The 20,565-nt window shown below is 32.9% G+C and overlaps 3 protein-coding genes across 3 annotated transcripts; 2 read left to right on the top strand and 1 right to left on the bottom strand.

Moving 5' to 3' along the window:
- Nucleotides 1–5,132: 5,132 nt before the first annotated feature.
- LOC18034230 lies at nucleotides 5,133–6,430 on the top strand. Its single transcript, XM_006422579.2, has one exon. It carries the CDS (start codon nucleotides 5,286–5,288, stop codon nucleotides 6,240–6,242), a length of 957 nt encoding a protein of 318 aa, XP_006422642.1. The 5' UTR covers nucleotides 5,133–5,285; the 3' UTR covers nucleotides 6,243–6,430.
- Nucleotides 6,431–6,599: 169 nt separating this feature from the next.
- LOC18034524 (U6 small nuclear RNA (adenine-(43)-N(6))-methyltransferase) lies at nucleotides 6,600–10,720 on the bottom strand. Its single transcript, XM_006422578.2, has 8 exons — nucleotides 10,315–10,720; nucleotides 9,212–9,417; nucleotides 8,651–9,107; nucleotides 8,348–8,555; nucleotides 7,524–7,631; nucleotides 7,283–7,432; nucleotides 7,135–7,204; nucleotides 6,600–7,031 (listed from the first exon to the last, which is right to left on the bottom strand). Exons 1-8 carry the CDS (start codon nucleotides 10,542–10,544, stop codon nucleotides 6,970–6,972), a joined length of 1,491 nt encoding a protein of 496 aa, XP_006422641.1. The 5' UTR covers nucleotides 10,545–10,720; the 3' UTR covers nucleotides 6,600–6,969.
- Nucleotides 10,721–12,799: 2,079 nt separating this feature from the next.
- LOC18035654 (chaperone protein dnaJ 11, chloroplastic) lies at nucleotides 12,800–13,480 on the top strand. Its single transcript, XM_006422577.2, has one exon. The coding sequence runs from the start codon at nucleotides 12,933–12,935 to the stop codon at nucleotides 13,290–13,292; it is 360 nt and encodes a 119-aa protein (XP_006422640.1). The 5' UTR covers nucleotides 12,800–12,932; the 3' UTR covers nucleotides 13,293–13,480.
- The last annotated feature ends 7,085 nt before the right edge of the window (nucleotides 13,481–20,565 follow it).

The raw sequence follows: 20,565 nt of genomic DNA, 5'->3' as shown, positions 1-20,565 counted from the left end.
TGGACATGGTTTTATTTTCAAACAATATGTTTTTTTGGGGCCAATGGGCTTGTAGCGCATTGATAACTCATGCGTCCAATAATCTTAGTCGCATGAGTTTGAGTCTCGGTACTTTTTATTTGATATGAGTTTATTTGACTCCTCACTTTAGGGGTAGAATAGATTTTCATCTTGATTGATGTCTCGTTATAAAAATATATGTAGAGTTTTTTATTATAATATATCAATATATTAGAAAAAAAAATAATATGTTTCTTCGGACCCATCTAAGATTCATATTTCTTGTAAGTATTTGAAAAGATATCTGGCTTCCACAAGCCTATATGAGGCTGCTTAGATATTTTCTAAATATATGAAAATAAGTATGCGATAAAAAGCAATATATTTATGGGTCAGAGCTTTAATTGGTGTGTGTTGTTGGAAGATGCTGAAATAGAATTTTAACAATGTTACATCACATGTATCAAGTGAGGATGGCATTATTGGAATATTTTGTGTTCAGCCTCAATTTGCAATCACTATCTAATAGAGATCATCGTTGGAAGTGTAGATTTGTATATTTAATTACTGAAAATAGTGCGAGGGTTTGTTTATTTTTTTCTAATTTCTTGGATTGGCATTTGCAAATTAGCTGTAAAGTGTTATTATTAGTTAGGCAATCCACCCATGGGCGGATCTAGCATGTGACCAGTGGGGGCTCAAGCCCCCACTGGCCAAAAAACAATTGTAAAAATAAAAAAGAAAAATATTTTTATTTTCTAATTATCCCTCATTAAATTTATTAAAATAGTCACTATAAATTATAAACCCCATAAAATTTAAACTTTAACTTTTAAGAATTATAAAAACTTATATTTTAATTAAAAATAATGATAGCCCTCCACCCAAAATATTTTCTATTCTCAAAAATAAGATTAATTCTTACATTTTCTATAATAATAGTAAAGAGAACGTTTTCAGTAATGAAACTCATTAATAATCATCTTTGGAATTGGATGAAATAAATGATAGTTTGGTTGTTTATATAAGAAATAATAAATTTAATAATATTGATGACAAGTCTATTGCATAATATTTTTAAAATATGAAATTTCGTAGAAAATAATTATAAATGTATTAATAAATATTTTATATATTCAAAATTTTAATTTTTTATATTTTACTATTATCTAATTTAGCCCCCGATAAATTATTCTTCTAGATCCGCCACTGAATCCACCCACTTGCTTATTATATGGCTGCTGATCTTTCGGATCCGAACCAGTTCATGAGATATTTTTAGTGTCTGGCTCGATAGACTAATCCCCGCGTTTCAACTGTCAATTCAAATGCCTGAACCTTTCAATGGAAGCCGAAGCTGCAATTTTCATTTTAACAGAGAAAACGCTGGATTTTGACGACTGCATTACAAATTTACTAATAAGATGATTTTTTTTTTTTTGTTGCATAGCTTAGATAGGGTAAATGTTCAAAAAAAAAAAATCTCAAAATACCTATGTAGTTAAATATATTATATTTTTAACCTTTTTTTTTTACAATAATATCCTTCCAACAATCTTACCAATAATTATTTTATAAAAAAATAATTTACCAAATTAATACTAAAAATAAAATAATAATAATAATAATATAAAAGGATATTAAATTTTTATATTACTTTTAAGGTTGACTTAACAAATTATCATTTTTTTTTCTTTTAATTAATATTCTCAAGAATATTGTTGGAAGGATACTATTGTTATTAGGAAAGAAAAAATAAGGATAAGAGTATAAAATATTCAATGGAAGAAGTGTCTTTAGGTATTTTTATAAATATAATAACTAAACGGACACTTAACTTAAAATATATCGAATAACTGAGTATTTAGTTGGCTTAGATATTTAGGTATAAGACTGACCAAATCTGTTTTCAAATAATTCTCCACTCATCCATGTGAACCACAAATGTTAAATGTACTTGGGTCTATTGGGGGTTGGGAATGTTTGTAGAGAAAATTCAAATCCTAACCTTTCGTCTACTTATTGTATTAGAATCTCCTAAATTAGATGTAGATCTATTATGGTATATAGCTTAGATATTTAAATCCAAATGTATCGAATTTACTTTTTAACGTCTAGAATAAACTCTTTGACATTGGAAGATTTAACCGAATCCACAGGACCAAATGAGAAATCGAATCCCTTCTGTATACACTTTAACTTAAGCATGAACAATAATTAATTAATTACTTTGATGCATACTTTGGTTTACTTTTGCGTAAGATTGCTACAGACCTCGCCGTGGCCCAAAACAACCCGGAGACTTGTTATGAATCAAAGCCCAATCCGATGCCCCAGAACTTCGGCAACAGCTCTCACAGTTACGAGACTGTCTAAAGAGTTGAGCTCCTACTTACACCCTTCTAAAACTCTTATGAAGCCCCATTTTTATACTTATAGCATTTAATCAAATATAAACATACTTTTTTCATTATATAATGGAGTTAATCAAATTTTAAACATACTTTTTGATAATAAAAATTTTTATCAGTAGGTAATTTATTTTTTGGTTGTCTCAAAATTATTTGAATTCATTAAAAAAAATAATTATATCATAAACTAAGATGCAAAGATGAGAGAGTTCATAATTTGCAGGGGTAAAGATTTTAATTTAGTTTAATTAATAATTGTCCTTTAATGTAATTTCCAATAACAATATAACTATGATCATTAATAAGAAGGGGTTTTACAAGGATTTGAAAGGGGCGTCAAAAGCATTACTACTGTTTAATATGCCTATTGAGTCCACAAGTTCAGCCCATTAAGAAAAGAGTTTTAAAGCGAAAGCATTGTGCTGTTGGCACCCCTTCAAAGTTCTCTTAAACCCCCATTAAGATTTTAACTATTTTGAGTTAAAATTACTGTTTTAACTTCATATGAAAGTAGAAGGAGAGGTAGAAATCTGGTTTGGTTTCGGATACTTTTATCGCAAGGCAGTAAAGAAAAAGATTTTTAAGCTTATAAATAGATAGATGAGACATTTCATCTAGTAGAATAGTTTTTTGAGTTAGATACTTGATCATTTATTTATTCTCGCAAGAGCTTTCCTAGAAACATATTCATAGTTAGAATATTGTGAAATTTAAATATGTCAGATGAAAGAATACGGTATTAGAATTAGACCCTAACTGAATAATAATAATAATAATAATAAAGAATTAGACCCTATCAATCAAAATGCGGTGAAACTCAAATTTATTATTTGAAGAAAGGCAGATAGACATTACAGGTTTTATTGATAAGTAAAGACAAGACTTCTGGACTCCAAAAAACTTTAATATTAATTTGATAGACACAAAATTAAACAATGATCAGATCAAGCAAATTGGCTTCGGAATATTGGCTGCCCCATGATCGTTGACTTAACATATTTCCTCTTAAAGCCCTATTTAAAATTCCGTTCATTATTGATCTTTTGTTTTGCATTAGGTGACTGTCGTCAGCCATTTGGTGAGCAATGCATTGTTAATTCCAATGGTCTTTCCAGCTCATTCGCATGAATTTCGTGTTGAAACTCGAAAGCATACTGCTTTTAAGTCTGGGTCTCAGTTATTAGAGTTAATTAACATTAAAATTCTGTTGATTTGAGCTTTATCTAAACAAATACATATGTGTAGAAAAATCATTGAAAACTCTAGTTAATTCAAACCAAGAAAATATCTCTAATTCGTACTGAATTAAATCTTTGATCCTTATGATTTTAATCTACTTTTGGCCTAGTGGAAGAGCTCTTACACTCATAATGTGTGAGAGTAAGTGTTCGAACCTTTATAAAAGTACTATGGAGGTTAATTGCAGTTTTTTCTCAATTATTTTATAATTAAATTGAGACAATTTTCTCTCTAAAAAAAAAATAGGTAGAGTAAATACCTCTTTATTAATGAGGGTAAAAAATTTGGATAGATATTCAAAAGATTGACATACACGGAATTTAGTAGTATTATCTGCTTGTAAATATTAGTTGTACCAATTATAATGTACTGTAGTATGAGACGGAATTTAGTAGTATTATCTGCTTGTAAATATTAATTGTATCAATTATAATGTACTGTAGTACGAGTAATAATATATACATGAATTCTAATAATATTATCTGATTATAAATATTAGTTGTACTAATTGTAATCTATTGTAATATTAGTAATAGTTGTATATATCAATATTTAAAAAAATAAAAAGATTGTAGGGATTTTTCTATTCATTGTGATTCATGATTAAAGATGACTTCGAGATAAAAGAGGTGGTTGCACCTACTCTTGAAATCCCATCAACAAGCAGAGTGATAATATTATCCAGTATCATGCGGCAGATTGAATTTTGGGTAATTTCAATGTATATTCTCATTTATTGGCTGGATTTGCAGAGCTTTCAGATTGAACTGATATTTGAATTAAATTAAACAAATCTGATAACACTCCAACACGTGTTGAGGCGTAAGGGGACTGAAATCTCGACCCAAAAAGTTTAAAAGCCACACGTACAAGAGTGGACCGATCAAAAGACAAGTTATGATTATAAATCTCCACCAATAATGCCACCGCGACGGCCCACATATAGCTAAAGACAACAAACATTTCGCATCATAATTTTTCCATTTCACCAGCTCACCATGTGTTAGATGGCTACTGGGGAGAAGAATGGCTACCATACAACACGGTCTAGTGCAGTATATTACAAAAAAAAACTTTAAATGTTACAAAAATTTGAATATATTCGATTTTTTGTCTATTGTTGTGTTTTGTAAGGTAATTATATTTTTTTTAATAGATGCTTGATACAAATTATATAAAAGGTGTAAAATTGAATAAATTTAAATTTTTGTAGTACCAAATTATTCCATTCTTTTGGTCTATTTATTCCTTTAGTTTTCGTTCTTAATCTTTAAATTTATGATATATTATGTAATGTGCCAAAAATCTGAAGCATTAACAACAAAAGAAACTTGTAACATGCACCGAAAATTTGAGATATTTAAAAGAAAAAAGAAGAAATGGAGAGCGCGGCATTGTTAGTACAGCTATTTATTGTGGACGTAACCTTAGAGCATAAAAAATATCCTTCATCGTTTTCTTCACTCCAACGTGCACAACCCCACTATAAATCTCCGTCAATTTGATATTATAACGCTATGTATCAATCACTATCTTTTTCTTCAAAGCCAGCTACAATTTTTTTCTTTTTTCTTTTTTTCTTTTTTTCACTCAGAAGAAGAATTACGAAAAGGAAAGCTCTCAGGTTTCTAAAAAATGGGCTCTCAGGTTTCTAAGCAGATTGCCAGGCGCAAAGCTGTGTCAACGGAGAAGAAAGCTCTGTGTGATCTCTGCGAAAACTGCGGCGTCGAGTTTCCCGGCTGTGATTACCGTCCTCAAGACAGGAAAAAATGGATGGCTGGCCTGAATCCTGAGAAGGTTCATCTAAACAAGATTCTGTGGCCCGGCACTCACGATTCTGCCACTAACAAGATTGGCATCCCATGCATAACTCGCCCTTTTGCGCAGTGCCAGAGCTTGAGCATTTATAAGCAGCTTGTTTTAGGTGCGAGGGTCATTGACATTCGGATTCAGGAGGATCGCCGCGTTTGCCATGGAATCCTGTTAACTTACAGCGTCGACGTTGTTATTAATGACGTCAAGAAGTTTCTAGCGGAGACTGATTCAGAAATTATAATCCTGGAAATTCGAACAGAATTTGGACACGAAGATCCACCGGAGTTTGACAAGTACTTGGAAGAGCAGCTTGGAGAGTTCCTGATTCATCAGGATGATAACGCTTTTAACAAAACAATAGCGGAATTGTTGCCCAAGAGAGTAATTTGTGTGTGGAAGCCGAGGAAGTCCCCTCAGCCTAAGGCAGGGGGACCCTTATGGAGTGCTGGGTACCTGAAGGATAATTGGGTTGATACAGATTTGCCATCAACAAAATTTGACAGTAATATCAAGCATTTGAGTCAGCAGCCACCGGTGACGTCGCGAAAGTTCTTTTACAGGGTCGAAAACACGGTGACCCCCAAGGCTGATAACCCAGTAGTGTGTGTTAAGCCTGTGACTGGGAGGATTCATGGATATGCTAGGTTGTTTATAAATCAATGCTACTCTAAAGGGTTTGCTGATCGCTTGCAGATTTTCTCTACAGATTTTATCGATGGGGATTTTGTTGATGCTTGCGTTGGACTTACACATGCAAGGGTTGAGGGGAAAGCTTGAGAAAAGTGCGCAGTTTCTATTCGAGTTAAGAACCTTCCAGTTTCTGCATATTTCAATTGTTTGTTTGACTGTTGATATGTCTGTTGGTGCACAACAAATTAGAATACGTAAAGGACTTTTGTGTGATTATGGTCCATTCAAGCATTAATTTTATTTAGTTTTGGTGCTGGTTGATTTACTAATAGTGGATTACGCATAGAGCTGGTAGAAACTGCAATCACCATACTTTTCATTCTCTTTACCCAGCAACTAGCCCTTGTTTTAAGAAGGCACAAAATACATTCAGCCTAAGCACATAAACTCACGAACTAGAAATGGGAATAAGAGCAACAAAAAGGATGGTAACTTCAAAGATACGAATCTATGTTTGCTTCTGTTATTAAAAGAAACGTTTTTGTTGATAATCACAAAGTGTCATGCACCTAGTTATCAATCATGACTACAAGAATGGCGACATAGCATCACATTTAAGCTATCAAATAATTGAATAAAACAAGGTCACAGGGGAAACATCACATTTAAGCTATCAAATAATTGAATAAAACAAGATCACAAGGGAAACGCCAAAATGCAATTTCTCTACCGGTTTGGTCATACATGAGTGAAGAAGATCTCGGCGGTATCTGCTTGAAACCTATCCAGAATCTCCAGATGCTTTGCAATTTGCATTTATCAAATCTGAATTATGTATTGCCAAATCAGACAAGATATGATTGATACAGGCCTTTTATCTACAAAATTTAAATCTCAACGTTTCCTCCAACTGTTGGAATATTGAGGAGAATAACCCTGCAAAGAATATGGCTCACAACTCAATAAACTTTTAACTAAGGATTCTCTTAGCCCTATGGTAATTCAACATTTCAAAATCTGAAAGAATAAGAGCAGCAACCTGGGAGTGGGTTATCTTTATGCAGTAGTGATCCTTGCACCAAAAGAGTACCGGGGATTTGCTGAAAGACCTGAAATATAGTGCAATCACATGTTGATTCTAACTATAGAAATCAATTTATTGAAGCCAAGTGAGGGAAGAAGCATACTGCAGTGCGAAAAGATAAAGAAGTTGAAGAAGCATTCAAACAACTTGAACTACTGGATGTTTCTTCCAAATGCTTGCTAGTGGGGCCTTCATCAACACGATTCACTTCATTCTTCAGGATTGTGTTACATTGATCATTTGATACAGTGATCTATTAATGAGAGTGCACTGCATGTAAGCACATGGAGATATAACAGAAATTATAGTTAGACACCATGACTAATCCAACAGTGGAATCTTACATTGACAGTAAATGAAGAGGCATTCAATTTACAGGATGCACCACTAGCGGAGAAAAAAGTCTCTATTGATTGCAATACATCTAGGGCACTGAATTGACGTTGAACTCCCTACAGGTAGAAACATTCAATTATGAGATGTCACATCAGTGAGAAAAATAAGGTAACACTTGTAGGTACATACACACTTTAAGCAATGCAGTCAAATATTCAAAATTTGACTTAATCTAGTAGATATGATCCACTTCTGATTGTACATGGTTTGGCTTAAATGAATACCTATTTGAGCCCTACTCTCATCTGATTACACAAATAGTATGGACATTTTCATTTTGTCTTGTTTCAGTATCTCTAGATACCAGAAGTCAACCAACAACAAGCCTGGCAAGTTATATGAGGGGAAAGAAACCGGGAGCAAAGATAAAGCAGTGAGAAGGCAAGTCCAGAAATAGCTCAGCTCAATTTAACTTAATTTTCTGGGGACATCCTATGGAAATCTTGATCTTGCAGAATATTTATCTAAATATGTTAAATGCAGGTTAATTTGAAAATGGTTTAATTCAACTCCCATCAGCAACAGTGGTTTTCTGAAAGGAGTCCACTTAACATTTAAGGTTAATTTGAAACTGGTGACTGGAAAAATGATGTAGCTCGTCCAAGTAATGCCAATCAAGCAAACATTAATTTACCACATAAACGGTCTTTCCATTGTGGCAAACTAATAGCTCAAAAGTTTACAAAACGAAGCAGCATAAGCTTGTTGAGGTTGAAAAGGAAAAAGAAATAGGAAAAGTTATAAAACTTAAGTATAAAAAAGGATAACAAACCTCAAGCATGAAAGACAAGTTTTTCTTTTCAGCTACATGAGGTGATATTATCTTCCTGGCAGGAGGCACGAAAGACCAAGCAAGGCCCCATCGACATGTTTGGCCTTGTACAAATTCAGTTGTTTTTACTATGGTAACTCCAACCTTCCGAAGCTTTGATATTAAAAACTTAAGGTTGGATTTACGGCCAACCATTGAAGTGTACCACCTAAGAAAGTATGAAATGTAACAGTTAATTATTTATGAAGGAAAATATGGGGTGTAAGGCATGGATGAAGTAAGACTAGTAGAGAAAAAGAATACCTAAAAGTTTGCTTCAATGCAACACTATCTTCAATAATGCGAGTGATAAAAGCCCTTTCTCCACCAGAACAAACCATCTCCTCCGGAGTGCCACCACAAGATGTTTTTGGATTCAGTCCTGCTTCCTCCATGGACTCAAAAAATGGAGGATTGCAAATGCAAAAGTCGAACTGCTCACCATCTCTGACAACTCCAACAAGTACAGGCGGCCCATGATAACTACTTTGTGCACCAGCCGGCAGATTGAATGAAGAGGAGGATGAAGGCTCTGCCTCCTCATCCATGTGACCACTCATATCCATATTGCTTTCATCCTGCACTGACTTGCCAGTAAGAGATTCTTGAATAGAAGGGGTGCTTTCACTGTTATCAACCTTCCTAATTTCGATAAGTTCTGAAATATGAGGATTACTTTTTACATTTTTCTCTGCCCACTCAAGCGCTACATCAGTCATATCTGCAGCCCAGTTAACCACATCAAAATTCAATTGAATTTTAGAAGGGAAAATGAATTATGAAATATTCCCAGTGGCTATAATGATGACAATACTGAAATACTACCTGACCCGACAAAACTCCATCCCAGAAGAGAAGCACCGAGAAGTGGGTATATGCAGTTTGCTCCAGTTCCTATATCAAAACCCTTCACTTTATCACCATTTCGGGAAGTTGTAGGAATGATGTTGGAGGAGAGAAGATCTTCAATCCAATGAATGTAGTTGGATCTGTTGGGCACCGTGGGGCAGAGTTGCCCATCAGGAATCCACCTAGAAGATCCATTTCACGTTAAAATAATCAAAACCACCATAAATCAAAATTTTAGACTCGTCACAGCAAAAAAAAACCTATGAAAAAGGGTTAATTGAAAGCAAATGCTAGAATCCCTAAAGTTCAGAAACTATCTCCATAAGATGAAGCACCTCACATGAACCAAACTACAATGCTAATTTGCACAGAACTTTAAGCACCAACTGATATGTAAACAAATCTAGAGAGGGGAAAACAAACTCCAATTTTGCTATTTGAGACTTGATAAAGTTAAAACCACCAACAGACAACAACCTAATTCAACTATCGGCTTCATTTAGCTAATGGTTCTGTTTGGTCACCGCATAGTTCATTGCATTCTCGCTCCCTTCTCCTTATTATTGACATTAATCAATGCTTTGCGAGGTAAGATAAGGCATTTCAAGCAGGGAACCAATTGGTTATGCTATTTTAAAATAAGGATGAAAGGAACCAAACCACCATCAAAAACAGAAACCGTTTTAAATAATTAAGGTGTCAATATCACTACTAGTAAGTCGGCTCAAATGAACAGATGCAAACTTCGGTCAATAATACCCTCAAATTACCAATTGTGCAGTAGCATATACTAGAAACCAGAAACTGGGTACTTGGGATTGAATTGTCCCAGCTTTTAATCCATGACTACTGTGAAATGAAATCACTAACAGTCAAGTTTAAGCCACTGCGACATTTGAAAAAATTAACAGTTAAAAAAAGTCAGTGTACGCTTTAGTTGCAACTTGCAAAGCAGAAGCACACCGCTAAGATATCAACTCGAGTAAAATAAAATAAAATAAAATCATAGAACAAGCTAAAAAGAAAAACCCCATTTCAAATTTCATTCGAATAAACCGAACAGAGTGCGAAAACTTTACCAATTGAGGCCGTGATCGTGTAGGAGCAGGACCCGGGTCAGTTCTCGGGTCGCGTTGAAATCGGTCCAATCGATTCTGGGTCGGCCGTCACGGGAGTAGAAAACGAAGGGTTCAAAAGACGGGTAAAGAGAAGCCAACAGAGCGAAATCGGGCGGGTTCTCGGAGTACTTGTTTTTGGGGTGAATCGTGGGTCGCTCCTCTCTTCTTCTTCTTCTCTTCTTGCTTCCCATTTCAAGTTTCGGATTTTAAAACCCTAAACGGAAAGAATTTCTCGATAAATATTTTTATTATTTCGTTCTTATTTTTAATTTCATCGTCGATTTTTCTCATGGTATTGGCGGGAGATTTTAGAACGGGGGAAAGACATGATCGGTAATATTTAACGTAGGAGCTTGTTAGGCTTACGTTATTGTGTAAATGTGTAAAGTATATGGCTGTCCGGCATCCATTTAATAAAAATTCAACGATTATAAAAAAAATAAAATTTTATTATTTTATATTTTTATAATTATTTAATTTTTATCAAACGATTACAGAATAATTATATATTTTATATTATTATAAAAAATAACAAGCATCTTTAATTAATGTATACTTAATTTTTATTAAAAAAAATACTCAACTCTTCTTCTTTTCCTCTTTTTGCTCCTCGTTTCAATTTTTGGGTTTTAAATCCTATTCTAGAAAAGTGTCTCTGGACAAATATTTAGTCTTTTTATTTTATGTATATAAGTTTGGTTAATTGGCTAAGGATTCTAGACATGACCAGTGGTTCCTAATTGTTTATATTCTCCTAACAAAGAATTTGTCAAGCTAAAAACGTAATTTGCAACTTGTCCACTCTCCTATCGTGTAAAAGAAATTGACTTTTTTTTTTTGTGAGGGTGGGGGGGTGAAATAGTCAATTGCTGGCTGACAAGAAAAGTGTAAGTGCAAGTTAAGAATAAAAGGTCGTGGAAGATAATGTTTATCTCATCTGGACTTTATGCTTCCATATTTATCTATCTGACGAAGACAAAACAATTAAAAAATAAAATAAAATAAACAGATAAATAAAAGTAAAATGTTGGAAAAATGGTTCTTTTATATATATAATAAAGAAAATGGAGGAAAATAGTGAAATCTGGTGTAAGAAAAAGTACAATACAATATTTACTAAATGATTTGATGTGTAATGCTTCTATCGAAATCCTATCACTAACAAAATTTCTTGCTGATAGTACCTTTATTTTTATTATTTTTAATTTTTTTAATTTTTTGATAGCAAAAAAATTGTGCACATTTCTTGCATGACTTTTGGTGAACTAGAGGAATAATTTTTTTTTAAAAAAATAAAAGGAATCTCAACATATCAAAATTTTAGTCTTTTAATAAGTTTTGTTAAAATCTTACAACGAAATATTTTTGTCAAAGTAGTATTATATTTATGGCCATATAAATTGTACCCCCCCCCCCCCCCCCAACAAAAATGGTTAGATGAGGATAGAAAATTTTGCCCACTAAGTGGCTGTTTGTTTTATGAGTTAATGATTTAATTAAGTTTATTTTGTTTTTTTTTCAACTTAATACAAATTTTTAGTCATTAAATCATTAAATTATTAAGCATTTTTTTTTAGTTTTTTGCTTAATCTAAAAACTATGAATGACATTATTAGATAATAATCTGTAAAAAATTATTTATTTTCATCTTTACCAAAATAAAACTTACTAATTAGTATTATCTTCCATCTCTAAAACTTGTGATAACATAATAGTAGCTTATAACTTTTTTATCTTTATTTTTTCTTCAAACTTATGTTATTTATCTTTACAATTTTTTTATGAATATTTTTCAATAAAACCCCATAAACTACAATAATTTATTAACATGTTCTAATTTAGAAAATTAATGGGTCTGTATTCATCAAAACATAATTTATGTCATGATAAAATATTGTCTTATTGATATTCTTTAAGATGTTTATTATTTATCTAACATTTGAAATTTTGTAATGACAAAAATATAAAATTAATTCAGATTCGAACATTCAGTTTTATGTAAAATTTATATTAATTCAGATCTATTCAATTTTTCGGCCAAACAAAAAGCTACCAAAATCATTAACTGCAAACCTTATGTCTGTTATTATTCGATTTTGGGATGACCATAATAAACTCAAAATGCATTTATGCACTCAGCTAAACCAAGAGCAATAAATTTTACACATTAAATAAGTATAGTTTCATCAGTTTCATTTTTGCCACACATATATTTTGCTTTCTCAAAAATAGGGAAATAAGTGAGTAAAGCATACCATAAATTAACTACATTCATGGGAATTGAATGGAAGTAGGGCCAATAAAAATGGCTAAGGCTATCCATACAAACACTAAGCTGAGTCAGCATAGTACAAAACCATATCTTGTGGATAAGCATTTCAATTCAATTTCAACCATATTATAAAGAAATCCAACTTCTATGGTTAAATTAAAGCATTTGCATTTCTTTAATTTACTTGCATCATATGGTAAAATACTCTCCTTATAAATTCTAGCCCTTCTAGCCCCTTATCTAAAGCTCTCACAAACTTTCATCATCCAAATAGTATAATTTATACAACGCACGGTTTCCTTATTCAATGGCAGCAGCGGCTTCTTCGTCGTCGTCGTTGTACGACGTGCTGGGGATTCCGGTGAGCGCCGACGGCAACGAAATCAAGGCTGCATATCGGAGACTAGCAAGGACTTGTCACCCGGACGTGGTGGCAACGAACCAAAAGGAAATGTCGGCAAATGAGTTTATCAAAATCCATGCAGCTTACTCCACGTTATCGGATCCTCACAAACGGGCGAATTACGATCGTGCCCTTTTCGTTGTGCGAAAACGCCCTGTTAGTTCTTTTTCTTCTTCTTCGCTTTCCTCAGAACCAATGGGCTCCATGTCGAGATTTAGTGGAAATTTTACCACTAGAAATTGGGAGACCGATCAGTGCTGGTAGTAATTAATACTCTTTGTTTTTTTTTTTTTTGGATGTTAATATGGATTAATTAGTAAGTAATTAGGCTAATTTTAATATAAGCTCATATACATTTATGTGGGCTAGTTTACCAGTTGTTGTGCTAATTAAGTTGTGAAAAAATCGATTGTACACGTATTGATTTCTTATATATTCCCTGGACTATCTACTGTTCTTTCTATTAATTAATTCCGACTTTCAGGAAAAATATATATATATATATCTGCAATGAGATTGAGCATTGGATTTAAACTTTACTTTACCACCTGTCCAAATCAACAAAGAATTGTCATAACTAATAATGTAAAAATAATTTGACCGTGAACAAAGATATGGTATAGCTTGACCTTAACTAAACCCAAATTTTATAAATAGAAAGCGAGATACATATGAAAGTTCTGTGTACAGTGCAGCCGAGCAAAGCAGGACCTATTGTCGTCCTAATAAATGTGATCTTGCTGAAAATGGAAAGAAGGGGCAACTTGTAAACGCCATAGAAGCTGTAAAAGGCCAGTGCGGTGGCGACTGGCGACCTGCACCAAACGCAACCATAAGAGTACTGGAACCAATTCATCGTCACATTGGCAATAATTTAATCTTCCTACCAGTCAAACACTTACAAATGAGTAAAAACGAGACACGCGCGCACACACTCACGCAATTATAAAATACAGGTTGACTAGAGCTAATTAATGCATTGTACATACGTTTTTCGTAAATGTAGTAACAAATTAACACTGGAGGCAAAGAGAGTTGTGTCCTTTAAGAAGCTGAAACTAATATTGTTATACACTGCTCACGTTCTTCTGAGAGATTATCTCCCGTCAAAGGATTGAAATTAACCTCCATAATATTTTTATAAAAACTCAAACTCTTACTTGAAACATTGTAAGTGTAAGGAGAAACTAACCCCTATAATCCGCTGGAGCTGCAGCCCATAGAATGTCAGCATATATACATATCATAGCGGTGATTTATTTTGAATTGGACACTGAACTCCAGTGGAGCAAGTCCGTATACCAATTAACAGTCAGCTGCTTAAAATTTCTTTAGGGTGATAAGGAAAAAAATATATATATGTGAAAATATCATAAATTGTTAAAACAGTGAATTAAGGATTTTACAAAATCTTTGTCTCTTGGGTGAATATCACGTATATACATATGATGGTAGTGAAGTTTACCTTATAGTTTAATTATAAAAGAAAGTTATATACAACATTGTGATAATTTAAAATTGCTACATATACTTCCCTAGATAAATTTTCGGACTATTATATGTGAACTTTCTCTATTTATTTTTCATAATTTTTGTTTTATCCTAAGTCAGCTTGGATTGTCTCTTTCGAAGAAGAAAAAAGAAAAAAAAAATAGTTGATTGTCCGAGTTTGTTTGTGTGTGAGCTCATATATTCCTGAGAATCTTTTAAAGGTAGAATTATATTGGCATTTGAATTCTTTAGCTCTTACATCAGTTTTTTCAATAAATTAAAAAAAAGAAAAAGAATATTAATCGTATTATTAATGATTGTCACTTATTATTATTCTATTAAATAGTTGCTAAATCTTATATTATTATTGGTATGATTATTCATGTTGTGATGAGACAGAGAGTTGAAAATGGCCATTTGGTACATGCCCGCAGCACCTTGTATGACTGATCGACTGATATAAATAAATAATCAAATATACAAATGTTATACAGCAGATAAATAATCGAATATTTAAGGGAGTACAGCCCTCATGATGTTAGTATTTGTGATGACAGCTAAATATTTAATACAAATTAACTGGCTTCAGAAATTGGCCCTGTTTGCACTAACTGGCCCAAGCCAACCTCTAGATTTCCCTTGCATGGATTGGATTTGGACTTTCAATGGGCCCAAGACCCAATTACCGAGAACTTTAAACCTCACTCAGCCCGCTTTCAGTCACATTTCTTTGACGCAAAACACATTATTCCCCTTTCTATAAAATAAAAGGTGAGTATATAACATAATTTGCTATAAATTTTAATAATATGTGTACAAAGCGTAATATGAGCATACAGTTTTTTTTTTTTTTCGGTTTTAATCTAAAGACACATATTAAGAATGGTGTGATCAGATACATTCTGGTGATTATGTGGCATGTCTTGTCCATGATAACCATTCATTTATTCTGGGCAAAAACTATGTCGCCGCAAGGGTAAGTAATCCTTCATTATTTTTTATTCATTTATTTTTTTACCACTTCGGTCCTTATCATTTGTTGGAAAATAGGAGGGGAAAAAAATCAGGAATTTTTAAATTTTTGACACATAATCCTACTTCTTTTAATCTTTTACACTTAAATCATTGACTGCAGTTTATCTTTAGAGAATTTTTAGCAGGGTGAGGCTAATTACTTAACCCATCACTTAAATTTAAGAATTAGAATTTTTCTTTCCGCGCCTCTCATAATACCAATAATAGACCTAATCTAATTTATTTCCTTATATATTAATATTTCCTTATATATTTATACTCAATTTAAAAAAAAAATTCGTGCAAATTTTTTAATTAATTTATTTATTTCTTTCTTTCTTTAAAAGACAAAACTTAAAGGTTTTCAAACTGATTGAAAGAGGATAATTTATGCTTAATTTAAAATAAAGTTAGTTAAGGTTATATCATTTTGCGTTTAATCGTAAATTACTTCATGGGCATTTTACAAATTTTAATTTTAATGAAAAACATAGGTGTGAAAATTATTTTTAGATGATAAATTTTAAATAATGACAGAGAAATTATCTGTCAAAATTTTAAAATTTTGATTTTTTTTTTTTTCAGGAAACAACAGGGATTATAGTGTTAATAACCCTATAAACTCATCCAAGCCATTGAACTACATTTGGATTAGATCTAACGGTGAATTACAAATATTAGTAAAATTGTAATATAGTACTAAAGAAAGGCATTTTGTTTGACGCCGTACGGCTGTAGTACGTAGTTGCTGTCACAATCAGAACAGAAGCAAGCTTCGTGGCGTCTCATACTCAATCTGGGTTGTTGAAATACAATCGTTGTCAGCTTGTGTATGATGAAAAAATTTACTATTAGGACATGGGTGGCAAAGTCTCTTGAGAATTTTTTTTTTGGCTACACGATGAAAATACTGAAGCTTACATCAACTGTCTTGAAGCGTCATGCCAAAAGAGGGGAAGAAAAAAAATGCATTAAGTGTACTGAGGATAACCGGGGTAGTTTATGTACAGGGGACTTCGGACACCGATAAGACACTGGATAATGTTAATTGAATGTTAGCTTGGAGTTTTGCCAATGATCGATCATGCTGGCCGCAAGGATTCAGAATTCTGAATTCAAAAGGCTGTTTGTTTAGTTGCGTGGGCTCTGGAGGAATTTAAGAAATGAGTTTTGACGTTTTAAGCTGAGATTCAGGATCCATATCCAACGTAACAAGCTAACGCATCAAGACGTAGAATGCATAAGACATTGTATGAGTAATATTAAATCACGTGCATGATAACCAAATTCTGTAAATATCCCCCGAGAACAAGAGATAGACCCTTCAGGAATGTCCAACCTCAATGCAGCAACAGCAAGCAGATGAGATGAAAACGTAAAATGCATAAAACGTCGGAAAATCGACCCACTTCACTTTTGAAGGAGCCGACAAATGAAAAGCAGAACGAAAGTTCCATCACTTGGTAAAACTTCAGCATCAATTTTGTCACAGTTTGCTCCCTCATACTGCATTCCCCTACATAAAATGTCATATCGTATAGCTTTGTATGTATACGTGATCCTGGATTTCAAGTGGTTAACAAATTGAGAGAATGAATAGAGTTAGATATACATGCGTCGACTGTAGCTCCACTGCATTCTTCATTTAAAAAATTGGAGTTATCGAAACTTTGTTTCCAACGTAACCTATCTAAGATAGAGTAAATATATTCTTTTTTGTCCTGAGTATTTGAGCCAATTACTCATATACTCCCTAGATTTCTAAAAATTACTTAAACCATCTATGTTGTACACTTGTATATAAAATCTTCTTAATAATTCTCTATATTTCACCCTTTTGTTTTATATTTATTTGAACTTTAAGTTATATATGATAATATATAATTCCATTTTACTATAGAAAAGTTAAATCCAACATATATAGATTAAAGAATAATTTACTTCCCTTATGATATGCACTAGTATCAGAGTGTTACAGTCAGCAATGGAATAGAGGTGGACAACGTCGCATTGAGTTTTTAAGCTTTTGTTGTTGATCCATTTACTTATAATATTTTATTTTTGTTGATCCCTCAGTTTTTTATACATTGTTTTTGAAATTATAGAGTTTAGCCACCATAATTAGAAAACCAATTAGGGGTGAGCATTATCTGCTCCGGTTAATCAAAATACGATATCGAACCAAGGTTAAGTTCAGTAGTTTAATTATGTTCGATTTTCTTTAATTTTTAATCATTCTTTTAAACTATTTTATTTGTTTAGCCTATTTTTTCGACCTTTTATCTATATTAAAGTACACAATGTACATAAAAAAATTTTAACAATTTTTATTTTAAGAGATAAATAAGAGATCCCATAAGTTTTTTTTTCATTTGGTTCGGTTTTAAACTGAACCGCATTGAAGATCATTTGATTTTTAGTTGTCAAATCCGACCGAATTGAATATTCAACCCCGACGAAAATAGAGATTTTTAACAAGGAGTGGGGCTTGTGTTAGCTTTGCATTAGCCGCTCCCACACATTAATAAACTTTAAAGTAAGAGTACTGGATTTGTGGAAAAAGTATTTGATTTGTTTGTCTTTATCACTTTACATTTAATAGGATGTCAATTCCATTAATTACACTATTCATTTGGATTTATTGTTTGCGCAACAATGGTTACAATGATGTTTGGTTAATTTGTCTTAGCTTGGTTGGAATCTTCATCGCACTTTCCGTGTGCATTGCTTTTCAGAAACATAGTTATATGGGCACAGAAACATGAAATTGGCTATGTGCAAAGTTCAATCATTCAACACATGCCTACTGACTACTGAGTGAGATTGCTCATCACTTTTGCTAGTGTTTGTGATCCGTGACCCATTTGCGATTCTCCTTTTTATTTTTTCTTTTGGCCTGTTTGGGTACTGAATGCCGATTATTTGCTAGGGTGCTTGAAGTGCATTAAACATATTTTAGTGGCCTAACATAACACAGAAGGGGAAAAATAAAATGACCCTTGTTTATCGGGAATGACTACAGTACAGTGTCGTTGTCTGGTACAATGCTTCATATTTTCATGTTAAAAAACTCAAAATTTTTGTACACTCCTAAGCTTTTTGTTACTAATCCTTCAAGTTTTCGCTCTCAATCCTTGAGTGCAAGAAAACTTAGCGTGTCAGCAGCGATAAACTTGAAGATATAATAGAAAATTTGGGGTATTCAACAGAGTAGGGAAAGTTGTATTAGATATTACTACATTTAGATATACCTTGTGTTCATCGACATGCAAAGTTACGTGTTTGTTTAATATGAAAAGTTAGAAACATTCACATTTCTTCAATCTTTTTTATTTATTTTTCCATGGATAAATTTCATATTACTCCTCCCGTAAATTGATTATTTTTAAATTATTCTCGTTACTTTTAAAAACTTCAAGTAACTCACTATTTTTTTTCAAAAGATAAGAAAAAAAAATAGAAGTGGGTTGATGATTTAGAGATAATCAATTCGCGTGGGGCAATTTGAAATTAACTCTCTTGTCACTCACTCATAAATGTGCTTCCCCTATAGCGTCATCAATCGCTATCACATTAATTAAGAAAGGACCCTTGTGAAAAATGAGATCAATTTATCTTGTAACAACGCTAAACCTGTTGTAGCTTTCATGAGACTGAATCCAAAGTTCAATTAATTTACCTATTGGCAAGCTGATATCAATAGGACCATTTGAGTGAGCTCTACAAGCACGTGAAAGTTAAGTCACAAACAAGTATTGATGATGCAGATATGCATTGACAAAACAGCAGCAGCCTCCAGAAACTTGAAGTTTTTTGAATCCATAATTCCATCTGAGTTATGAATATAGGCTTCATGTGAGGTGTCAATCCTGCCAAATTAGACATGGATATGCAAATTTAAACCGACAGATAAAAAGGATCCGTAAGACTTCCTGTCCCAACTCATCAAAATATTTTGATGGTACCACGTATAACATTTGTGCCTGGCATATAGCATCATAAGCTCTTCTAATCTTGAGCCTCCCCTGTTTCTGAATTTGACACTGGCAGGCTAATTCATTGCTTACTTCATCTGCAAGCAAAATCTCGATTAGACTGGGAAAATATCGGTCACTGTTTTTTTTTTTTCCCTTTTTCTTTTTGGCCAAATCAGTCATTGTAGATGATGAAGAGCTTAAATTATTGCCTTCAGTCGTTTATCACATGTGATCCTATTCTTTTTACCCGTACATTAGCTTGTCAATGTACGCTAACTGTTTGTTGCTGCACAGTGAAATTCAGTCTCTCTGGAGATTGAAAGTTACAGCTGATTGAATTATTGGCTACCGTATAGCCGTATACGGAGTAAATTCAAGGAATCATCATATATGAAGAAATAATTGAGATTCCTGTTTATGTAGTACATTATGTGCAGAAAATTTAGAAACCTGCAAGATCCAGGAAAACTGTTTGATGACACTTTTGTATTTTGAAGCAAGCACCTGAGAAATAACATAAATTCAAAATAACGATCATCTTGACTTGTGTCATGAGCTAATGACTGTGAAAATGCTCCTGAGATTGCATAGTCAAAATGTTTACTGCAGAGCTCATCAACTCATCAGCAACCATTTTCAAAATAATTACTATCTGTTAATAATTGAAGTCACAACATCAACTCATCAGCAGCCATTTTCAAAATAATTACTATCTGTTAATAATTGAAGTCACAACATCAACTCATCAGCAGCCATTTTCAAAATAATTACTATCCGTTAATAATTGAAGTCACAACATCAACTCATCAGCAACCATTTTCAAAATAATTACTATCTGTTAACTGAGATAAGTACGAAGAATTTTAATGGCCATATGGTATTGTGGTATTTGTTCAATATCCTTCTGGCAATGCTGTTCAAAATTTATGATTTGCATGTCTATGTTCTGTGTCCACTCAAAGTAATCTGAACAAAAGGGGTCCAACCAATAGGTGACAATTACAAGCAATATAAAAGCCAAAACGAATGGTAGCGCTTTTGTTTTCTGCTCATTT

The sequence above is a fragment of the Citrus clementina genome, unplaced genomic scaffold (assembly GCF_000493195.1).
Source record: "Citrus clementina cultivar Clemenules unplaced genomic scaffold, Citrus_clementina_v1.0 scaffold_8, whole genome shotgun sequence".
NCBI classification, from domain to species: Eukaryota; Viridiplantae; Streptophyta; class Magnoliopsida; order Sapindales; family Rutaceae; genus Citrus; species Citrus x clementina.
Note: the sequence above shows the minus strand (reverse complement) of the source record. Positions and strands in the feature narration are given on the sequence as shown.